General features: G+C 37.1%; 1 protein-coding gene and 1 non-coding gene across 2 annotated transcripts in view; both read left to right on the forward strand.

Moving 5' to 3' along the window:
* EFCAB13 (EF-hand calcium binding domain 13) overlaps positions 1-23,351 on the forward strand; it is a 140,387-nt gene that overhangs the window by 56,578 nt on the left and 60,458 nt on the right. Inside the window, exons 14-18 of the mRNA XM_075559676.1 lie at positions 4,365-4,508; positions 5,412-5,483; positions 9,258-9,401; positions 10,097-10,168; positions 22,179-22,223. Of these exons, the coding sequence (XP_075415791.1) occupies positions 4,365-4,508; positions 5,412-5,483; positions 9,258-9,401; positions 10,097-10,168; positions 22,179-22,223 (477 nt within the window). The remainder of the gene's footprint in view (positions 1-4,364; positions 4,509-5,411; positions 5,484-9,257; positions 9,402-10,096; positions 10,169-22,178; positions 22,224-23,351) is intronic.
* LOC142460595 (small nucleolar RNA SNORA38) lies at positions 2,085-2,214 on the forward strand. The gene has a single exon (XR_012786773.1). It is a non-coding gene; the product is annotated as a small nucleolar RNA SNORA38 (small nucleolar RNA).

The following is a 23,351-nucleotide window of genomic DNA, read 5'->3' on the forward strand; positions in this document are numbered from 1 at the left end:
TAAGTTCAGGCACACACATAGTTAATATTTCTCCCTTATTTCTGCCAGATGGAGATTTCCCTTGCTTCTGAGTTTAACTCCTTGTTGCCTAGGGCCCCAAACTCTGTAGTCATTTCAATCTTTAATTTTTTCTCATGACCTCATCTAGTTCATTAGCAAATATTATATTTATTGAAATTTTTATTTAGTATAAAATATGGTCCGTATTGGACATTAAAGGCAAATTTGGCTAGCTTCAGTCTCCACTCTTTGAAAGCCCTCATTTAGGTTTTTATTCTTTCTACTCCTCATGAATTTTATAAATGCTAAATTTTATCTTGCTAAATTCAATGCTAGTTTTTCTATCTTCATCTTTTTCCACATCTAGCAGCTTTTAATATGTTTCTTTAAAATGTCTTTTATATTTTCTTGACACTATAAGTTCTTAAAATTTCCTCCCACTGACAAGAGGAAAGTAAAAGGAAATAGAGGAAAATAGGAGGCAATGGGTATTCATAGAAGTCCAAATACAGGCATGCACTTATATAAATATATTTATATATGATGATGGGGGACTAGATCTATGTGCATAGGTTTATTATTAAGGTAGCAGATAGACATTGGGCCTCCTCTCAAGTACTCCCTCAATGCAAGAACACTTTGTTCTATTAAACTGGAATTCCATAATGCTCACCTTCCTGATATGATCGCTGAAGAAAATGGGTGCATAAGCAAATGGGGTGAAGAAAGCTTATGGTGTCCGGCTTCCAAAAGATATAGCATCCGGGGCCTTAAAGGCTTGAAGGTAAACAAGCAGCCAGCTAGCTCAGAAGCAACAAAGCCCATATGGAAGAAGCACACCAACTTGTGTGATCATGAGGTGTCGAACAGATTGGGTATCAGGCATCAAAGAATAAAACATCATATCATTGTGTGCTCACCTTCCTGATACAATCGCTGAAGACAAATGGGTGCATAAGCAAATGTGATGAAGAAAGCTGATGGTGCCTGGCTATAAAAAGATATAATGTCTGGGGTCTTAAAGGCTTGAAGGTAAACAAGTGACCATCTAGCTCAGAAGCAACAAAGCCCACATGGAAGAAGCACAGCAGCCTGTGTGATCATGAGGTGTCAATGGTATTAGGCATCAGGCATCATCAGAACAAAAAATCATACCACTGTGAATGAGGGGGAGTTCAGAGTGGAGACCCAAAGCCCATCTATAGGCATTTGGACACCCCCTTACAGAAGGGTTGCAGGGAGGAGATGAGCCAGTCAGGGTGCAGTGTACCAACGATGAAACATACAACTTTCCTCTAGTTCTTAAATGCTTCTTCGCCCCCCCCACCCCCACCTACTATCATGATCCCAATTCTACCATACAAATCCAGCTAGACCAGAGGATGTACACTGGTACAGATAGGAACTGGAAACAGGGAATCCAGGACAGTTGATCCTTCAGGACCAGTAGTGAGAGTGGCGATACCAGGAGGGTAGAGGGAAAGTGGAGTAGAAAGGGAAAAATATTACAAGGAATTACATGTAACTCCCTCCCTCGAAGACGGACAACAAAAACGTGGGTGGAGGGAGACATTGGACAGTGTAAGATATGACAAAATAATAATAATTTATAAATATCAAGAGTTCATGAGGGAGGAGGGAGCAGAGTGGGAAGGGGAAAAATGAGGAGCTGATACCAAGGGCTCAAGTAGAAAGCAAATGTTTTGAGAATGATGAAGGCAACAAATGTACAAATGTGCTTGACATACAATGTATGGGTGTATGGATTGTGATAAGAGTTGTATGAGCCCCAATAAAATGATTTAAGAAAAAAAAAGTAAAATTGAAAAAAAAAGAGTTGTATGAACCTCCAATAAAATGATTTTTAAAAGACTTTCCTCCCACTTTATTGGTTATTTTTTTCCAGTCTCATTTGCTGTCTTCTTTTCTGGTTGACTTTTAAATATTAGTGACCCCGGACTCCATCCTCAGTCCCATTCTCTAACTAAAGCTCTTCCTGAGACATCTTAATCACCTTAAATAATATCCTTATTCTTTTTATACCACTCTATCTCAAACCTAGTGTGTATAAAAGAGAACGTTCGTCCTCCTACAAAGGCGTGTCTGTGGTTCCCTGTCCTTGGACACGTAGAATTGGAGGCAAAGAAATGTGGATTTGGAGAAGTTTGGGGTCAGCTTGCTCCTCGCAGGCTCCAGTGCCCTCATCCCACAAAGAGAACTTTCCCATCAAACATTGTTTTTCTACAATCTTTCTTATTGTCACAACTGTCTCCCCGGGTCTCAAACCTAGTAGTTCTTTATCTTCCTTCATGGTCCCTGTCCCCTTCAATCCTTCATTAACTATTCTCAGCTTAAATTTCAAAATGCACCCTGAATCTATTCACTTTTATTATCTCTATCACTTTTACCCTTGTCAAGGCCACTGTCTGTCTTTAAACTACTACAGTGGCTTCTTGCCTAATTCCCCAGAGTCCATGCTTTATGTAGCAGTAAAGCAAATTTTTAGTGCCTTTACAGTCAGGTAACTTCACTCTCTTTCTTAGCACTGTCCAAAGGTTTTCTTTTGAATTTTTAATTAAAAAATTCAAACTTCTTTTCATGGTCTGGGAGTAGATGGACGAAGAGGCAAAAGTTAGGAAAGAATTTTGCAGGGAAAATAGAACAAAAGCTATTTAATTCATGGCTATATAAATTAATTCAGGTTTTGCATATCCGTAATTCAATGGAATCTATTCTTCAAAATGATTGCTCGGGAGTATTTCAGAATCCTCAAAGACACATTAAATGTAATGCTTAATGTTTTTATTTTTTGGTTGTGGTAAAATAGACACAATGAAACATTTGCTACTTCAACATTTTTGCACAGTTTAGTAACACCAATGAAATCATATTGCAGAACCCTCACCAATATTTACTGCCAAATTTTATATTACCACAAACTGAAACTTAATGCTTCCAATACAGGACTTCCTTTGACTTCTCCCCTTTTGCCCATGGTAACCACTAATTAAGAGATCTCTAGAAATTTTCCTATTCTTTGTTTGTGGTGTGGTACCATCTAGTTGAGTCTGATTCATAGTGACCCTGTACACAAGAGAACGGAACACCGACTGGTCCTGCACCATTGTCGCAATCGTTATGCGTTAGTCCATTGTTGTAGGCACTGTGTCGCTCCTTCTTGTCCAGGGTCTTCCTCCTTTTTGCTGCTCCTCTACTTTTCCAAGCATGATGTCCTATTCCAGACACTGGTCTCTCCTGGTAACATGTTCAAACTCGAGAAGTCTTGCCACCTTTGCTTCTAAGGAGCATTCTGGGTGTCTTCTTGCAAGCCAGATTTGTTTGTTCTTCTGGCAGTGCACTGTACTTTCAGAATTCTTTGCCATCACCATAATTCATAGGCAATGATTCTTTTTCTGTCTTATTTTTATAATTAATTTATAGATTAGATTATTCTATTATGTAACTTCTGTAGAATAGATTCTTCTATAATCTATTTTACAGATCTCATAAACGTGGATCATACAATATTTTCCTTTTGTGTTTGACTTAGTTGACTCAGCACCATGTTTTCAAGGTCCATCCATGTTGTAGCATATATTATGACTTCATTTGTCTTTATGGCAGATATTATTACATTGTATGTGTCGGACACAGTTTGTTTATCTGCCCTGTTGATCAACATCTAAGCCATTTCTACCTTTGATTAGTAAGAATCGATTGCACTGCACACTGGCTGAGCCACTGATTCAAGCCTCTCGTGTACATTTCTAGGAGTGGGTTGCTGGGTCACATGGCAGTGTTGTGTTTCGCTTTCAGAGGAATTGCCAAGTGGCTTTTCACATCAACTCTACTGGTCTGCCTTCCCACCACTCTCTCCATGTCCTGGCCAACAATCGTTGCCTTTCTTTCTTCTTTTAACATTTTAATTTTTGTTGAGAATATATACAGTAAAGTATAGGTCAGTGTAACAGTTCCTACATGTGCTATTTAGTGACAAGTTATTAGATTCCTTTAAGTTGTGCAACTACTCTCACCCTCCTTTTCCAAATTGTTCCTCTCCTACAGCATCCCGCCTCCTCTTCCTCCTCTTTCTTCTGTTCCTCCTCTTCCTCCTCCTCCTCCTCCTGCTCCTCCTCCTCTCCCTTCTCTCCTCTTTTGAGGATTAGTGGTATTTTAGTGTGGCTACTGTTGAATATTTTGTTGACTTTTGAAATTCAAAAAGTAGCAATTTACTCATGTTGTACTTATTTATTTCGACCAGAAGAATCTAATTCCCATTTCAGATAACATATAAGTTAATACGGTTGCTGTATTAACTTTCATCTAAAGAATGCCATAAGATTTGTGTTTTATCTATCCTTTAGTATTGCCTGATGCTATTGAAACCCTAAAAAATCTCAGCCAAACGAAGATTAATGTTTCTGACTTGTGGAACCTTCTATCTAATTTGAATAATAATTTAAAAAAAGATGAATTCCTAACTGCACTGAAACAAGTAACAATTGATGGTGGGTATTCCAAATATTGAAATTAAAATGTTCTAAAAATGTAGCTTCATTTTCTGTGAACCTTATTTATCCTTTTATATTTGGTGAGATAGTGTTGCAGATGATTGAAAGTTTTTATATACATTTAGGGAATATAAAGAAGGTTCAGATTATCCTGTAGACAAAATATTAATATCTATTATTGATTATTCAAAATGGTTGAGATATGCATTGAGCACCTTCAGGCTGTGTAGCATATTACTGGAAAATAGTGCACCGCAGTGGTTATCAAAGGAATGGTTAAGAAATGTTGAGAGACCTATTCAAGCTTTATAGGAATGTTATTGCTTGGTGCTGCCAGCCAAGTGGTTTCTGACCTATCTCCGCCCTTTGTGCAACGGCATAAACACTGACTGGTCCTGTAGCATCCTCACAATGGTTCCTATGCTGGAGTCTATTGTTGCAACCACTGTATCAATCCATCTGGTCAAGGGTCTTCCTCTTTTTCACTGCCCCTCTACTTTACCAAGAGTGATATCCTTTTTCCAGGCACTGGTCTCTCCTGATACACAACTTGGGATATCCACACTTTTTTGTTGAAGTAGACGTTTACTTAATTTCTGAGAAACCACATTTTAGCAAGAAAACAAGCAAGACATGGATCTATTTTTAATGCTTTAAATGTACATTTAGTTTATTTACACTTTTGGCTATTGTGATGAGTGCTTCAATGGACACTGAAGCATTGAATATCTGTGTATGATGATGAAAAAGTGGTTGTACAATATGATTAATGTCATCAGTGTCACTGAGTTTATATATAGTGTTGAATTGGCAAATCTTGTGTGATATATTTTTACCACAATAAAAAAAGAATTGAAGTGGAAAAAGGTTTATAAAAAATGTTAAAAATTTTTCTTGTAGAAGATGACAAGGTGCAATTTGAAGAATTTGAAGAAGTGGTAAAGAATATGCATCATACCTCAAAGGTAGATGGTAAGTACTGGATAATTTGTGATAGGTGAATTTCCTTTTATTGAGTGGAAGTCTGTTTCATTTCATTTTTTAGTAATTTCTATATGCCAAGTTCACATTAATATTCTTGGAAGTCAGAATTTAGTTTTGATGAAAGTTGGCAGCTTCTACTTATATAATGAAAGAAAAAACTCTAGATAGCGATCTGTTTAAAACCATTTGTATTCCTTTATTATGTTAACCAGGTACCTTATGATACAATGGTTCATGTGTTCAACTGCAAACTGAAAAGTCAGTGCTTTGAAGCTCAGCTACCCCATGGGAGAAAGATGTGGTAATCTGCTTTCGTAAAGATTTATAATCTTAGAAACCTAATGGGGCAGTTCTACTCTGTCCTATAGAGTTGTTAGGAGTTGGAATCAGTTGGAGGGCAGTAGATGGAGTAAAGAGGACTCTATTGATGTTTTTTGTTTGTTTCAGTTTTAACAGTTTTGTTGACATATAATTTACATACCATACAATTTAATGGTTTGAATAAATTAAAAGAGTTGTACAACTAACTCTATATATGACCCTCCCAAATAAAACAGAACCATCAAGGCTCCAATCTATTTCTAAATTATAGAATTTCTCTTACATCTTCCACTAGTTTCTTTAGTAGACATTCCTGACTCTCCTTTTTTTAAAAATTTAAACTTTTTATTAAATGGATTTTGGTAACATAGCGACTTGACTTCTGTTTTTTTAAAAAGTTAACACCCCCAAACCAACTCACTGCCATGGAGTCAATTCCAACTCATAGCAACCTTACAGGATGGAGCAGAACTGCCTCTTTGGGTCTCTAAGACTTAATTTCTATGGGAACAGATGGCTTCATCTTTCTCCATGTAGCACCTGGTAGTTTCAAATTGCCGATCTTGTGGTTAGCAGTCCAACATGTAACCTCCTAGATCAGCAGGGATATTCAAAGGTAAAAATCTTTGGACTGAAATTAATGAAGGCAGTACTTTGAGATTTGAGTGCTTTTTAGTTTCGAGAATATGTTAAACTTGAATAATCATTAAATGATCAGTTAAACTCAGTAAAAGACAAACAATATATATAAATGTTTAGGGAAACATACACTATTACTTCTATACACAAAAATGTCGACATAAAAATTTATAAGTTTTACCTAATCTGTCCTGGCATGAGATTCCTACAATAGTCTCTTTTAGGTTAAGAATGATGTTTATTAATTCCTTGGTAAAATGTAGACTACTGTATGTTACTTGAGTCAGATAACCTAATTACTATCCACATAGTATTAGTTCATTAGATTAGCTTACACTACAGGAAATAATCTATACAAGTAGAAACGAGTATGAGTTTTGGAGCAAGAAAGATACAGATATGTGATTCTTTCACTTTCCAGGTGGGCAATATCCTTAAACCACTGTGTTTTCTTCATCTTTAAAAATAGGAGGCAAATGCCGTTTCCTATAGAGTTATCTGGTCAAAATGCAATGAAACATGTAAAGTATTAAAGGCACATATTAAATGCTTAGTATATGGTAATTATCACTTTTAAAATTAGTTTTGAAACCAGAGGGAAGGACTCAGAAAGACTGGTATTCAGGATATGAAACTTTTTGTAGAGTATAAGAATTAAAAAAAAAATTTAGCCATGGAGGAAAGTGAACCAGATATAGCTAAAGTACCTGAATCTGGGGGATGTTTTTAGGAATTATGGAGTCAGCATTGGTATCTGCCAGCCAGCACAGTATAAGGTCAGTAACCACTGACAAACATTAGGAAGAGCTACCTGAGCAGGAGAGAGTTAATATAACAGACCTGAAGCTCCTGTCTTTAGAAGAACCTGTTGGAAGTTTGGCTGGTATCTGGAACTTGACTTTTTCAATACTCTTTCCATTACCAACTGATAAATCTATGCCTAGCTATATGTTAGAAGAACTTGGAGAAGCAGAGATTAGGCACAATGTGAAGAAAGTTTTATGCTTTCCTTCAAAGTATACAAGGAATTGTGGTCAGAATGTGATCTTGTAGTTTGGATTTTAGAGGTAAGGCAGACAGGTCTACGTAATGAGGAGGACTAAGGGTACCCATTGGTGTGGAAAGGAAGTGAAGGTTCATTAGAGTTAAAAGGTCAAGATACCAAACTCAAAATCATAAAGACAAGGTTTAATTGTTGGGTAGAGACTGGTGGAACGTCTTAGATTATGCCCCAAGTCACTCTTCAGGTCTGGATATGAACTCACCCTTTGGACCAATTTTCAGCCCATCAATAGACAGGTCTATAAGGGGTACAATAACACTAGGGAGGTATGCACTCCTTATGATATTAAACCATAAGATTGGAAGGGCATTATTTACCCATGGACAAAGTTCAGAAGGGTTAGAAAGGAAGGAATGATGGGAATAAGAACCATAGGGAGGAAGTGGGATACGTGATTTTACACTGACGGAATAGAAATCAGTGGTAGGAAGCAAAATGTGTTCGAATTGTTGAATGGAAAATTGACTTACTCTGTAAATGATAGTGGGACAGGAGAAAAATAAAAGTAAATATAGGAACAAATTAGGAGGCAAAAGACATTTATAGAGGTATAACTATAGGCATGTATATATGTAAATACATTAATATATAACGATAAGGATATAGGTCTGTGCACACATATGTTAAGGTAGCAGATGGACATTGGGCCTCTACTCAAGCCCTCCTGCAACACAAGAACTCTTTGTTTTAATAACCTGGCATTCTGTGATGCTCCCCTTTCCAACACAACTGCTGAAGACAAAATGGGTGCAAAAGCAAATGTGGTGAAGACAGCTGATGATACCTGGTTATTAGTCCATATAAGTGTCTGAAGTCTTAAAGACTTGACATTAAACAAGCAACCTCGGAAGCAACAAAGCCCATGTGGAAGAAGCACACCAGCCTGTGTGATCACAAGGTGTTGACAGGATGAGATACATGGAATTGGAAGGCCGAAATAGACAAACATCCCAATGTGAATGAGGAGGGCTGGAGTGGAGACCCAGGGCCTATCTGTAGACAATTGGGCATCTACTCACAGAAGGATCACAAGGAAGGAACGAGTCTGCCAGGGTGAAGTATAGCACAGACTAAGCACACAACATTCCTCTAGTTCTTTAATGCTCCCTCCTTCCCCCACCACTGTCATGACCCAGTTTTACCTTACAAATCCGACTAAACCGGAGCATGTACAATGGTATAGATAAGAGCTGGACACATGGAATCCAGGAGAGATCAACCCCTCAGGAACAGTAATGGGAGTAGTAATACCATAAGAGTAGGGGGAAGGAACAGTAATGGGAGTAGTAATACCATAAGAGTAGGGGGAAGGTACGGGCAGAAGGGGGAGAAAGGGGCAACTGATTGCAATGATCAATGTATAATACCCACCTCACTAGGGTGATAAACAACAGAAACATGGATAAAGGGAGATAGAGGATGGTGTAATATATGAAAATAACTATAATTTATCAAGGATTCATGAGGGTGGGAGAGAGGAGACAAGGTAAAAGGAGGAGCTGTTACCAAGGGCACAAGTAGAAAGAAAATGCTTTATAAATGATGATAGCAACATAAGTACAAATGCGATTGATTCAATTGATGTATGGATTGCTGTAAGAGCTGTAAGCGCCTCCAATAAAATGATTAAAAATATTTTAAGAAGTTCTTAGTGATGGCTGTTTTGTTGCTGTTGCTATTGTTGCTTGTTTTTAAATCAGAGGTTCAAGTACCAAAGCACATTTTTGCTTTATTTCTAGAGTTAAAGGAGGTTGTCTACCCCCACGATTTGCTTGAAGATGGTATGATAGCTAAGGAAAACTTGGGAGACTTCTTAAGAAATATCGGGATCGAGTCACCTAAGGAAGAGGTAGAGAAAATTCTCCAGTCAGGTTTCGTTTCTGGTAAGCATTTTAAATATTAATATCAGTTTTTGTAAGGATCTCTGGCGGCATGGAACAGTGAAGCACTTGGCTGCTAACTGAAAGGCTTGACCCCCTCCCCTGGTGTTTCTCGGGAGAAAGATGTGGCAGTCTGCTTCTGTGGAGATTTCAGTCTTAGAAGCCCCACGGACAGTTCTATTGTGTTCTAGAAAGTCACCAAGAGCTGGAATCAACTTGTTGGCAAATAACAATAACAATTTTTAATATATATATATATATATGCCCCCGCCAATATCCATGTATTTTAAAATGTACTGTTTTATCATTATGAGGATACATTTAACAAGCAGTTTTAAATTTTGTGGGAAGTGAGCATGTTGAAATACATCAAAGCAAATCCTTTGCCCTCACAGGTCTTGCTTTAGTGACAGAAGAATGACTACAAATTCAAGTTCTGGGTATGATAATCCCAGCTTTGCCACCTTTGTCTGTCACTGGATCTTGTAAATTGCTATAGACTTTTCTTATGGGTAGAGTAAGATTTAGAACCCTGTAGGGTTGTTGCAGGGAATACTGGATGAAAATGTATCCAAAATACCTTGTTAATACCAGGATTCACGAAATATATAAATGTTACATGCTCATTTTAAAAACTGACCTCAATCTTACTTTGTCTAGAAATTCTTGTTTCTCACCTCTTTCTCTTTTCCTTCTAGAAGATAACACGGTGAATGTTAAAGATTGTATCACGGCTTTGAGGGACACCCAGAAATTTTCCAATTTTATGGGTAAGAGCTATATAGTAAAACTGATAAAAGACAATAATTCAGGATTCATTAAAAGACTCAGCGATTATCTGGTCATCTGTTATCTGGTCCCTAAATCTTCTTTGTAGGATCTGTGCCACATTTTGCTTTGTCTACATTGAAATACCTCTAATTATGGAAAAGGTACCAAAATTTAAGTATAGTATATTTCATACTAAAAGAAATATATCTTTAAATTTAATTAAATTTTAAATGAGATAAAATTTTTATGTCAAATTTAAATTTTATTATGGAAAGAATTGAAAAAATCTGCAAAGTTCTTAATCTTTTCTAATATTTAATACATTTTTATTATAGTCTAATGGTAAAATTTTTAAAGTAAAAATATTAAATGCCACAGAAATGTAAGAGTAAAAAGTATAGCAAATGTCTTATAATGTCAATTTCTGGAAAATCCCCATTAGTATTTGACAAATATCCCTTTAAACTTTAAAAAAAAATTATGAGTTATAGTTAGCTTTTCATGTCTGTGGGTTCTGCGTCTGCAGATTCAGCCAACCGAGAATGAAAGATATGGAGGTAATAGAAAGCAATTAAGCTGTCAAAGCAATCCATCAAAGGCTAAATGAGACCACAAAATTCTATTTACATAGCATTTATGTTATATGAGGTATTATAAGTAAAATAAAGATAATTTAAGGAACACGGGAGGATGTGCTTAGGTTATATGCAAACTTAATACCATTTTACATAACAGACTGGAGCATCCATGTTTGAATATTGGGAGATGTGAAGAGGTCCCTGAAACCAGTCTCCCAAGATATCTAGGTAGAAGAAAACTTTAATTTTCAAAATAATTTGAATTTCATTAGTGCTCTCTATATTTGTTGTTTACTTTTAAATTTATTGTGTTGTGATCAACAGATTGAGGTCTATCATAAAGACTGATAGTTTCTTAGTTCACTATAGATATTTCTTATTTATTATATATATATTTAATCATTTTATTAGGGGCTCATGTAACTCATCACAATCCATACTTATATCCATTATGCCAAGAACATTTGTATATTTGTTGCTATCATCATTCTCAAAACATTTGCTTTGTACTTGAGCCCTTGGTATCAGCTCCTCATCTTTCCCCTCCCTCCCTGCTCCCCCTAACTCATGAACCTTTGATAATTTATAAATTATTATTATTTTGTCATATCTTACACTGTCTGACATCTCCTATCACCCACTTTTCTGTTCTCCTTCCCCCAGGGAGGAGGTTATATGTAGATCCTTGTAATTGGCTCCCCCTTTCCACCCTCCCTTCACCCTCCCGGTATCGCCACTCTCAGAACTGGTCCTGAAGGGATCGTCTGTCCTGGATTTCCTATGTTTCCAGTTCCTATCTGTACCAGTGTATATCCTCTGGTCTAGCCAGATCATGATAGTGGGGGGAGGGGAAGAAACATTTAAGAACTAGAGGAAAGTTGTATGTTTCTTTGTTGCTACACTATACCCTGACTGGCTTGTCTACTCCCTGCCACCTTTCTGTAAGGGGCTCTCCAGTTACCTACAGATGTGTCTTGGGTTCCCAATCAGCACTCCCCTTCATTCACAATGATTTTATTTTATTTTTTGATGCCTGATACCTGATCCCTTTGACACTTTGTGGTCACACAGGCTAGTATGCTTCTTCCATGTAGGCTTTGTTGCTTCTGAGCTAGATGGCTGCTTGTTTACCTTCAAGCCTTTCAGACTCCAGATGCTGTATCTTTTGATAGCCAGGCACCATCAGCTTTCTTCACCACTTTTGCTTATGCACCCATTTGTCTTCAGTGATCGTATTGGTAAAGTGAGCATACAATGGTATGATATTTTGTTCTTTGATGTCTGATACCCAATCCCTTGGACATCTCATGGTCACACAGACTGGTGTGCTTCTTCCATGTGGGCTCTGTTGCATCTCAGCTAGATGACACTTGTTTACTTTTAAGTTTTAAGACCCTAGATGCTATATCTTTTGATAGCCAGTTGACCCGTCTCGCAGGTCATCAACAACGTGGATACCTGAAAGAGGGAGTGGGAATGAAGAGGGGCAAGAGACGCGAGAAATGGCGACAAGACAGGAGTCTGATCAAGTCTCATTTATTGAGCAAAAGGCAGAGGCTTAAATAGCCAGCGAAGGGCGGGCACTATTACATCATATGGAAATAAGGTATAGCTGCGGTAGCCAATAGTCACGCACCTACCAAATAAGTAATAAATGGCGGTGATTGTGCTCAAACAGGTCCGCACGCTAATGAGGTATACCGGGTGCCTGGCGGAAGTGCCGCCAGGCGTGAGTTGTCCAATGAATGTAGCGGCTGCTAGCAATTGAGCACCAATCCTAGCAAAGGTCAAGTAACTAACAACTATAGGTGAAACAAAGGCAGGAAGACCACTGGGCACAATTTATATGACAGGAAACTGAGAGTAAATACATGAAGGTTGTATATGGCTTTGATCTAAAGCTGAGGGACATGAAGTTCCCTACAGCCGGTCTCCATCAGCTTTCTTCACATTTGCTTGTGCACTCATTTTGTCTTCAGCCATCATGTCAGGAAGGTGAGCATCATGGAATGCCAGTTTAATAAAACAAAGTATTCTTGCATTGAGGGAGTTCTTGAGTGGAGGCCCAGTGTCCATCTGCTACCTTAATACTAAACCTATAAACATATGCACATAAATCTATTTCTCCATCCTCATATATTAATATATTTGCATATGCACATGCCTGTATTTAGATCTCTATAAATGCCCTTTGCCCCCTAGTTTTTTCCTTTATTTCCTTTTACTTTCCTCTTGTCCCACTCTCATTCGCAGCCTTCATTTGGGTTTCAGTAATTCCTCTCGGTTATATTACCCTTGATCACTCCATACCAGGCCTTGTACACCCTCCTTACAACCGATTTGGATCACTTGTTGTTCCCTTGTCTCTGGGTTTGTTAACACCACTTTCTTTCCCCACTATCAGCTTCTCCCATGTCCCCCCAGAACCGTCGATCCGTTTGTTTTCTCCTCCAGATTGTTCATCCAGCCTGTTTTGTTTAGACAGACCTGCGGAGATAATAACATGCACAAAAACAAGAGAGAGCACTGGGCTTTGGAAGTGGACATGAGCTGGTCCCTATTAGGGTTTAGTTCTGATTCATTTGCCTCCTGAGAGACCCCAGTGCCTTTTGAGAATGGCCAGCGTTCTCCCCACTTCCTGCCAATCTTTCCCAAAGGAAATTCATTCCAAATACTTACCTTTTTCCTTGGGGTCCTAGGAGAAAAACAGAATTCTGGTTCATGCTGTGGTCCCTGGTAACCTTGGGTTTTTTAATGTGATCACTTTAAAATTTAAAAGATCCAGGTGGAAATATTTTTACTATGCTGGTCATGATTCTACAGAATATCTGAATTCTCAGCACTGTTGTGTTTCAGGATAAGCGGTGACTTTTTCTTTTCATGTCTGTGATCTAGTTCATTCCTAATATAGAGCCGCCCAATTTTGCGAGGAGCTGGGGAATTATATGTGTTTTTTGTACAAAAACCAAACAAACCCAGAACCAAACAAGACAGAGAAAAACAAAGCAACAAAAGTAAACAACAACAACCAAAAGCCAATGACAAAAAAAAAAAAAAGAACATAAAAGTAAAGCCTGTAGTTAGTTCAAGGACTCTTTGTTGGCCTTTAGGAGTGTTTTCTGGTCAAGTCTGATAGGGTGCCAAGCCCTGACCCCAAAGTCTATTTTTGGTATTCCCTGGGGACTTCATTGCTCTCTTCCCCTTGCTGTTCTGTTGCATGCCCTTAGTGTTTTGCCTCAGTGTGGTGGGATCAGATTGGGTGCAATTCCCATACTGTGTCTCCAGTGTTGTCCCCTGTAGGGCTATGGGTCAGTGGAGGGATGTTGTTTCTCATAGATATTTCTTTAATTTCTGTATTTAAAAATCATATTTGTGGGCTTAAGAGCTGAGCTAATAATAATGTGCAATCATTCCACTGAGACGTTCTTATGACTTTTTGAAGCAGCTCATTGCATAATTTTGGACAGCTGTTTCATTAGATAATGATTCCACAAATTTAGTGGAAAAATTTACCTATAACCCCTGGAATTGTACTTAATATTTTGCTTCTTTTTTCATTTAATAGTCTCCCAAGTGTGAAGATATATATTTTTTCTTATCCTGTGTATCCTCACTGTACCAAAAACTAGTCTCTATCCCATTTAAAGGAGCCCTGGTGGCATATTAGCCATTGGACTGCTAAATGCACGGTCAGCAGTTTGAAAAAACCAGCAGCTCCTCAGGAGAAAGACAAGGCTTTGTACTCCTGTAAAGAGTTATAATCTCGGAAACTCACTGGGCAATTCTACTGTGCCCTGTAGGGTTGCCATGACTCCGCATTGACTCAATGGCAGTGAGGGAGATTTCCTTCATGGATAACCATTATACTGACCTTTAAGAATTTAGATATGCTTCCCCACCCTCCCTGTTCTGTCTTTGAACTTTATATTACTGTAATTCTATATTACATAATTTTGTGTTTAGCTTCAAATACTCAGTATTATATGCGGGGGTACCCCTAAGACCCAGAATTTCTTTTCCAAAGCTATGCACTTAATTTTTTTTTAACAAAACAATCTTATGACCTTCAAAGTACTCTCTATTACACTTAATACATTTGTTAAATCTGAGATTCCATTTTTGGAAACACTTTTCAAATATCTATTTTATTCACCTCTTCTACATTGTTAAATCGCTCGCCTTTCATGTCCCTCTTCATTAGTGGAAACAAAAAGAAGGCACACTGAGCGAGGTCAGTTGAATAAGGTGCATACACTTTTTTTGCCCAAAACTGGCTCACTGAGATGGCTACGTGAGCAGGTACATTGTCATGGTGTCAAAACCAGTCCCCTGTCTGCCACAAATCAGGCTTTTTTTTTTTTTGTCTCACACTGCTACACAATCTTTTCAGAATCCCTAAATAGAAAGCTTGATTAATAGTCTGACCTGGTGGCATGAATTCCAAATGCACTATCCCCATTCACATAAAAAAACAAAAACAAATGAGCATCATCTTGATCTTTGATTTCACTTGAGAAGTTTTTTTGGGGCAAGGTGACAATAGCAAGGTAAGAATAGCACCATGTCTTATCAGCAGTAATAACCTTGGAAAAATGTCTGGGTCACTTTGGAGCTGTTCTTTCAAAGCACAGCATGTTTCCACTTGATGCTTTTTCCTGTCAGTCAGAACCTGAGGCACAAATTTTGCAGCGGCCCCTCTCATTCCCAAATCTTTAATTAAAATTCACTGAATCGAGTTCCAAGATAGTCCAACTAACGCCCCCATGTCTTCAATAGTCAGTCTTAGAGCACAAGTACATGAATTTTGTTGACATTTTAATCTGTTTGGGAGTTGATAGGTGTCCAGAGAAGGTTAGTCATCAGTCAACATTTTACCTTTTTATTTTTCAATCATTTTATTAGGGGCTCATACAACTTTTATCATGATCCATACATACATCTGTTGTATGCCAAGCACATTTGTACATTTGTTGCCCTCATCATCCTTAAAACATTTGCTTTCTACTTAAGCCCTTGTTATAAGCTCCTTATTTCCCTCCCTATCTCTCTGCTCCCTCCTCCCTCATGGGCCCTTGATAATTTATAAATTATTATTATTTTGTCATATCTTACACTGTCCATTGTCTCCCTTGACCTACTTTTCTGTTGTCCATCCCCCAGAGAGGAGGTTATATGTAGATCCTTATAATTGGTTCACCCTTTCTACCTCACTTTCTCTCCACACTCTGATATCGCCACTCTCAGAAATGATCCTGAAGGGATCATCTGTCCTAGATTCCCTGTGTTTCCAGTTGCTATCTGTACCAGTGTACATCCTCTGGTCTAGCCAGATTTGGAAGGTAGAATTGGGATCATCATAGTGGGGTGGAGGAAGCATTTAAGAACTAGAGGAAAGTTGTATGTTTCATTGTTGCTACACTATATCCTGACTGGCTCTTCTCCTCCGTGTGACCCTTCTGTAAGGGGATGTCCAGTTACCTACAAATGGGTTTTGGGTATCCACTCTGCACTCCCCCTCATTTACAATGATCTGATTTTTTGTTCTTTGATGTCTAATACTTGATCCCTTCGACTCCTCGTGATCACACAGGCTTGTGTGGTTCTTCCATGTGGGCTTTTTTGCTTCTGAACTAGATGGCCACTTATTTACCTTCAAGCCTTTAAGACCCCAGACGCTATATCGTTTGATAGCCGGGCACCATCTGCCTTCTTCACCACATTTGCTTATGCACACATTTGTCTTCAGCGACCATATCGGGAGGGTGGGCACACAATGATATGATTTTTTTGTTCTTTGATGCCTGATACCTGATCCTTTTGACACAGCACTGAAGCTGCAGCTTGGGGAAAGGACATACCTGATCAGAACACATGGGAGCAAAGGAAGGGGGAGGAAGAGAGAGTGGAGCACATCCTGGCCCACCAAGCCTGGAGGATGATATCCCCATTCAGTGCAGCCAGTGCACAGAGTGGACCATATGGCTGGCACCAGTATGAGACATGATGTTCCTCGCTGTTCCATGGCCCTATGGGGACAACACTGGAGACACCACCACACTGAGGCAAAACACTAAGGGCGTGCGGCAGAGCAGCAGGGGAAACAGAACAGGGAGATCTTGGCAGAGTGCCAAGGATAGACTTTGGGGTCAGGGCATGGCACCCCCTTGGACTCGACTGGAGGACACTCATAGAGGTCAACAAACAGACCTTGAACTATTTACAGGTTTTTCTTTTTAAAATTATTTATTTGTCATTGTTTATTTTGTTATTGTCATTTTGTCGCTTGTTTTGCTAGGTCTTGTTTTTTTTTGTGCAGGTAATTATCTCTGCAGGTCTATCTAGATAAGATAGGCTGGATTGGATGAACAATCTGGAGGAGAAAACAACAGGACCGATGGTTCCGGGGGACATGGGAGAGGGGGTAATGGGGGAAAGGAAGTGGTATTGATCAACCCCGGGACAAGAAAACAACAAGTTATCCAAAATCAATGGCAAAGAGGGTGTGAGAAGCCTGGTACGGATTGATCGAGGGTAATGTATCTGAGAGAAATTACAGAAACCCAAATGAAAGCTGAGCATGATAGTGGGACAAGAGGAAAGTAAAAGGAAATAGAGGAAAGAAATAGGAACAAAGGGCATTTATAGAGGTTTAAATACAGGCAGGTACATATGTAAATCTATTTACATATGATGATGGGAAAATATCTCTACGTACATGTATTTATAGGTTTAGTATTAAGGCAGTAGATGGACATTGGGCCTTCACTCAAGGCCTTCCTCAATGCAAGAACACTTTGTTCTATTAAATTATCATTCCATGATGCACACCTTCCAGACACAATCCCTGAAGACAAAGCAGGTGCATAACAAATGTAGTGAAGAAAGCTGATGATATCTGACTATCAGAAGATATAGCATCTGGGATCTTAAAGGCTTGAAGGTAAACAAGCGGCCATCTAACTCAGAAACAACAAAGCCCACATGGAAGAAGCACACCAGACTGTGTGACCACTTTACCTTTTTTAAAACAAAAAACCACTCATACACTTCAATTTTTCCCATAGTGTTATCCTTGTAAGCTGTGTCTAACATCATAACAGTTTCTGCGGCATTTTTCCCGAGTAGGAAACAAAATTTCACAACCGCACACTGTTCTCTTAAATTAACTATTACAAAAAGCAAGTTTTGAGCAAAACTGCTTTTACGAAAAAAATTCGTGACCAGAGAGAACCTTCTCAGGTGATACCACTGGGTACACTAACTCATACCGAGTTGCTCCATGCTCCCTAACCTAATGGGAAAAAGGCACACTATGAAAGCTCTAAATAGTGGAGCTTTTTTTGTACCCCTTTCTTATTTGTGAGATATATGCATTGTTTTGTATGTAGATGAAAAATTTTGTATATGTATTCTTTTGTCTTCCAGCTAAATCATGTTTTCTCTAGATTCAAATTTCAGTTCAATTTTTCATTACATAGTTTATTTTAGAAACTTCTTACTGGAGACAAAGGAAGAAGTCATAGAACAAAATGAAGAAAATAAGCTATCTTTACTTTTACATAAATTAGTGAATTGAATAATTTGTTACCCATTTCTTTTAATGATTCCTGGGAGATACTGTTTGAGAAAATGAAGCTTTCTTTTTAAAATTAAAGGAGATCAGTTAGTGGTCTCCTATGCCAACTGTTTAATATTATTATACTAATTATGAGAAGAAACAATGATAATTCTTTAAACTGTGATGTTAACTGACAGAGCAAGGAGTATATGGAAGAAAAGTGAGACGGGTGAGACTGGGGTTGGGGAAACTTTATCAAGAATGAAGTGACGAGTTTATTAACAATATTTAGAGACATTTTAGGACACTTCTGTTTGCAGAGAAATAACCCACCCAAGTCACAGATATTTAACAAAATAATTAAAAAATAGTAAAAGAGATGAGGAGAGGTTATAGAAAACAATAAGAATGGAGAATAGATTACTTTAGAGAACATTGATTAACGAGCCTAGAGCATTATAACCAGACATAGGGCAAATCTCTTGTTTGTGACCAGCTGATGTGCCACAAAAGCACTGAAGTTTTCAATTTTAATTTTCTTCCTTTGTAACCACTCAGACCAGTGTTTAGATCAGATGGGTAAGGAAACTGGAAGTTTTCTAGGATGTGATCTCTCTTGTTCTCCCTTTTTGTTTGTGGAGAATATCACACACAGAGAAAAACATACAAAGTACAATCCATCTTTCAGGGCAAATCTAATTGTTCTATGCCTTTAGGAGGTGATGTCTTGTAATTTGAAGATACAATGATAGTACGTTAGAGTAGTGAAGAAGGATTCTTCTGATTAATTATTTTTCTCTATTCTGAAACTTTTTTAATGAGAAAATCGGTATAATATAGTGAAAATTTTGAGATGTATATTAGGTATTTAATGTTTATATTATTTTAGAAATAGATTTACCCTTAAGTAGAATGATATGGATTCATTTATAAAATAAGTTTTATTCACAAAATACATTAAATATCATGTAAATGTTATAATATGTATATATATAAGAAAACTCACAGAACAAATTAATTTATCAAAATTTCAAATGCTGCTGAGTTAAGGATGCTATAATAATTCTTGGTGAGATTGTAAATAAAGTCTTAAAATGAATATAAAGTTCTATGTATGGCATAATTTAAGAATCCATTAAACCAAAAATAAAAAATTCAAAAAGAAAAGTGGAAGAAAATACATCGGAATGCTAGAGTATTGGTGGATTTTTGTAAATGAAATAATTTTGCTAGTTTTTCTGCCTATTAAATTTCCTTCAGTGAATCTGCATTATACACAGCATTTTCTTTGGTGAACTGTATTGTTATAAAATTGAATTCCAGTGATCATGAATGATTTTAATTTCAGAATTTGACAGTTCATTGTGGTTTGTTTAAGTAGAACTTCTGTGATGATGAAAGTGTGTTTTCATTGTACTGCCTTTTAACTTGTTCTTTAATTTAAATCTACGTGGATACCTATGATTAGTGACTTCAATTGGATGGCACAGATCTAAACGAGACCTTATGGTTTGTTGTTAGCCCCTCTAAATTTATATTATATCCACATACTGAAGTACATGTTATAAATATATTTTCTGTATGTTTGTAGCATTGAATGAGGCCATCAGTACATTGGACTTCATGGAAAAAAGCCCTCAATTTGATAAGGACAAGCATTCAAATGAGTTAGAAAGCGCCTCTAGATGTATTACTGAAGGAACTCCTCAAGAGATACTGAACGAGTCCTATGCTGAGGGTGAGTTGATTGAGCACAAGTACCATGTGGTGAAAATTTCTTCTTAAAGGATTTCTACCCCAAGTATTTTACTAAATGCTAATTAATTCTGAAGTGATCCTTAAACACCACCATAAACTTTTAAAAACAGTTTTAGTAGTATTTCATCCACATGTCATACAATTCAATAATTCATACATTTCAAGAAAAGTTGTAAAATTGTCATCATATTCAGTTCTAGAACATTTTCCCTTGCAGTCATTGTTATTCATGTAATTTTTTCTAATTGTGACAAAAATATACACAACATAACATTATCCAATTCCACAACTTCTACTTGTATAATCAGTATCATTGATTATATTCTTCATATTTTATAACCATTACTGTTATCCTTTTCCAAATTATTCTACCACAATTGACTTAAACTCAGTGCCTTTTATGCAACAACCCTTTCCCCTTCATCTTTGGTAACTATTGCTCAAGTTTGGCTTTTGTGTGTGTATGGTTTTCTTGATATATTATTCACATATCATATACTTCTATGGCTAAATCACTTTTAAAATGATTTGTATAATCAACATCAGTTCTAGTGCTCCCTTTCACTTCTTGCATGTGTTGTTTACTTCCCAAATATCCTTACCTTCCCTATCTCCTAACCCACCCCTCCACCATCCCATAAACTTTTTTGAACATTGTTTACTTGCCCCAAATTTAGGACTATCTCTTATAGTATTAGCAAAGAGATTTAGTCATTATAATATCAAATGTCTGAATGAGCTGATGGAATAGACAATAAAATTGGTCTCAAAATACATGTGTTGTTATATCACTTTGGAATAGTGATTCTTCTTAGAGGAATTTTATTTCAAAGTTAACTCTTTTTATTTTGTGTCTCAATAGTTTCCCAACTTTATTTAAAATATGAAAATCATTTGAGAAGCATAAGAAATTATTTAATAATGAAATACAATAGGTTCATCTCTCTAGCCAATTCAAGTCTTGAATTGTTTGTTGTATTGAAAAAAGTATTTACCAGTCTCATCTTTTTTTTTCTCTGATGAGGTGAAGACTGTTTATTAAACAGATACAAAGCAAACACATAAAACTACCTATTTGTGGTGAGGATGTATCCGTTTGGAGTTTATGCATATTTACAAAGACATTCCCTGCCCTTAAATGTAGCTTTAACTAGAAAGGACAATCAATTTTGTCCTCAGAGATCTTGAAATGTTCTTTTTTGATGTTGAATGTTATGTTATTCCTCTTAAACTTGTTATTCCTGGAATAGTAAACCATATGATTGTTTCATTCAGAATGGTCAATACCAGTCTATTTTATCTCACAATTGCCTAGGATATTGATTTTTATGTGTTCCAGTTCACTCATTTTTGACATTTCCAATTCCCTTAGATTCATACTTTGTACATTTAATGTCTCTGTTATTAATGGATGTTTGCAGCTGTTTCTTCTCATTTTGAGTCATGTCACATCAGCAAATGAAGGCCTTAAAAACTTTCCTCCATCCATATCATCATGGTTGACTGTACTTTGAGGAGACAGAACTTCCCTCACTGTATTTTCAGTGACTCCCCATGTGAGAGGCTTATCTTCTGGTACTACATCAAATAATGTTCTGCTGCTGCTCATAAGGGCTGTAATGTCTAAACTCTCAGAAGTGAACTACCTGTTCCTTCTCCCTAGTTTGTTTTAATCTGAAGCTTCACTAGAACTTGCTCACCTGTTGGTGTTTTAAACACTTGCGGTGTAGCTTGTAGTGTTATAGCAACACTAAACTCACCTCAGTGCAATGCACGGACAGATGAGTGGGAGAAGCAGAGGCAGTAAGAACAAGTAACCATTTTATTTGATGGGTTGGGGTCTCCCCACTAGAGAAAAAGGAAGCCTTTGTCCTTTTAGAAACCCTGCACGTGTTTAAGGAGCCAGTTGCTGGGAGAAGTCAGTGGTGCAGTCGAAAACGAGGAAAGAATGAGGAGGAAACGATACTCTGGAAAGCAGAGGGAGTTTCTGAGCAAAGGGAATGATCATCAATGAGAAACATGACTAATAGATGAGGTATTTAGTATATCCATTCGGTTTCTTTTCCATTTGGCATCATGTAATCTTTCTCTCTCTCTCCCTCTCTAACACTGCAGATGCTAAGAAAGAGGTTTTGTCTCCAAATTTGAAGTTTCCAAATAAAAATGATAAGAAGTTTATATATAAGAAAAAAAATTAATGAGATAATTTTTAGTGTTCGATTGAAAATACATTGCTAATCTATTCTGTCTACTGCAGGTAGAATTATCATTTTTAAATTCCAAAATACTAATCGGATCATGTTACTTCTCACTAGCTCTGAGTATTTCCCTTTGCTGTTAGGATGAAGAACAACATACTGTATGCCCTACCTCTCTAGTGTTACTTTGCACCATTTTCCTTGCTTTCTGAATTTCAACTTCATTGACCTTCTTTTAGGTAATATTGACTTACCTTTCAGATGAATGTCAGTCTCCTCAGGGAAGCCTTCAATGATCTGCCAGCATAGGGAAGTTTTCTTTGTTATATGTTCTCATTATACCACACCCCTTTCCTTCATAGCCTTTATTTCATATTATAAATATCCGTTCATAGTGTTACTACCATGCTCCACTTACATTATTGTGTATCTAGAAGGATGTATAATCTTGGCTTTTAGTAGGCTTTTAAAATTAGGTACTATAAACAGCACTTACAGTTGTATAGTATTAACTATATAACATTTACTTTGATAGGCCCTGCTCAAATTCTTTTCTTATTAATTCATATGATTAAAAATATTTATGGAATAACTAAATGATTGAATAAATCTGTATTCCTGTTTTCTGTTTACTTTCAGTTTTCTTCATTTCTGAGTTTGTATTGTATTATGTATGTCTGTATTTATGTATGTATATATGTAACTATACCTTTTGTAATAATTTAAATTCACTCTTTTGCATTCCATGTTTTATACAAGCTGTTAGATGAGCTGTATAAACTCCCTGTGTAAATAACCAACTCACTATTTTTGCTCCAAGCTCAGCTCAAATGTCAGTCTGACTCCATAAAGACTTACCAGAGCTCATCGCTCATTAAATCTAGGTTAAGTGCTTTCAAAATTCCCTGTGCATATTTTTCTCATAGGGGTCTGGTTCAGTTATAAAAAACTCTTTGAATGAAAAGGACTACATGTTTTATTGTTAACCTGAGTAACTGTAAAGTAAACATGAGGTGGCTTCAAAAACCTTGTGGAAAAATCCCATTTCTCTTTGAATTATTTAGTTATCTATCTATCAAAAACTGTTTTA

This window comes from Tenrec ecaudatus, chromosome 10 (assembly GCF_050624435.1).
Source record: "Tenrec ecaudatus isolate mTenEca1 chromosome 10, mTenEca1.hap1, whole genome shotgun sequence".
NCBI lineage: Eukaryota > Metazoa > Chordata > Mammalia > Afrosoricida > Tenrecidae > Tenrec > Tenrec ecaudatus.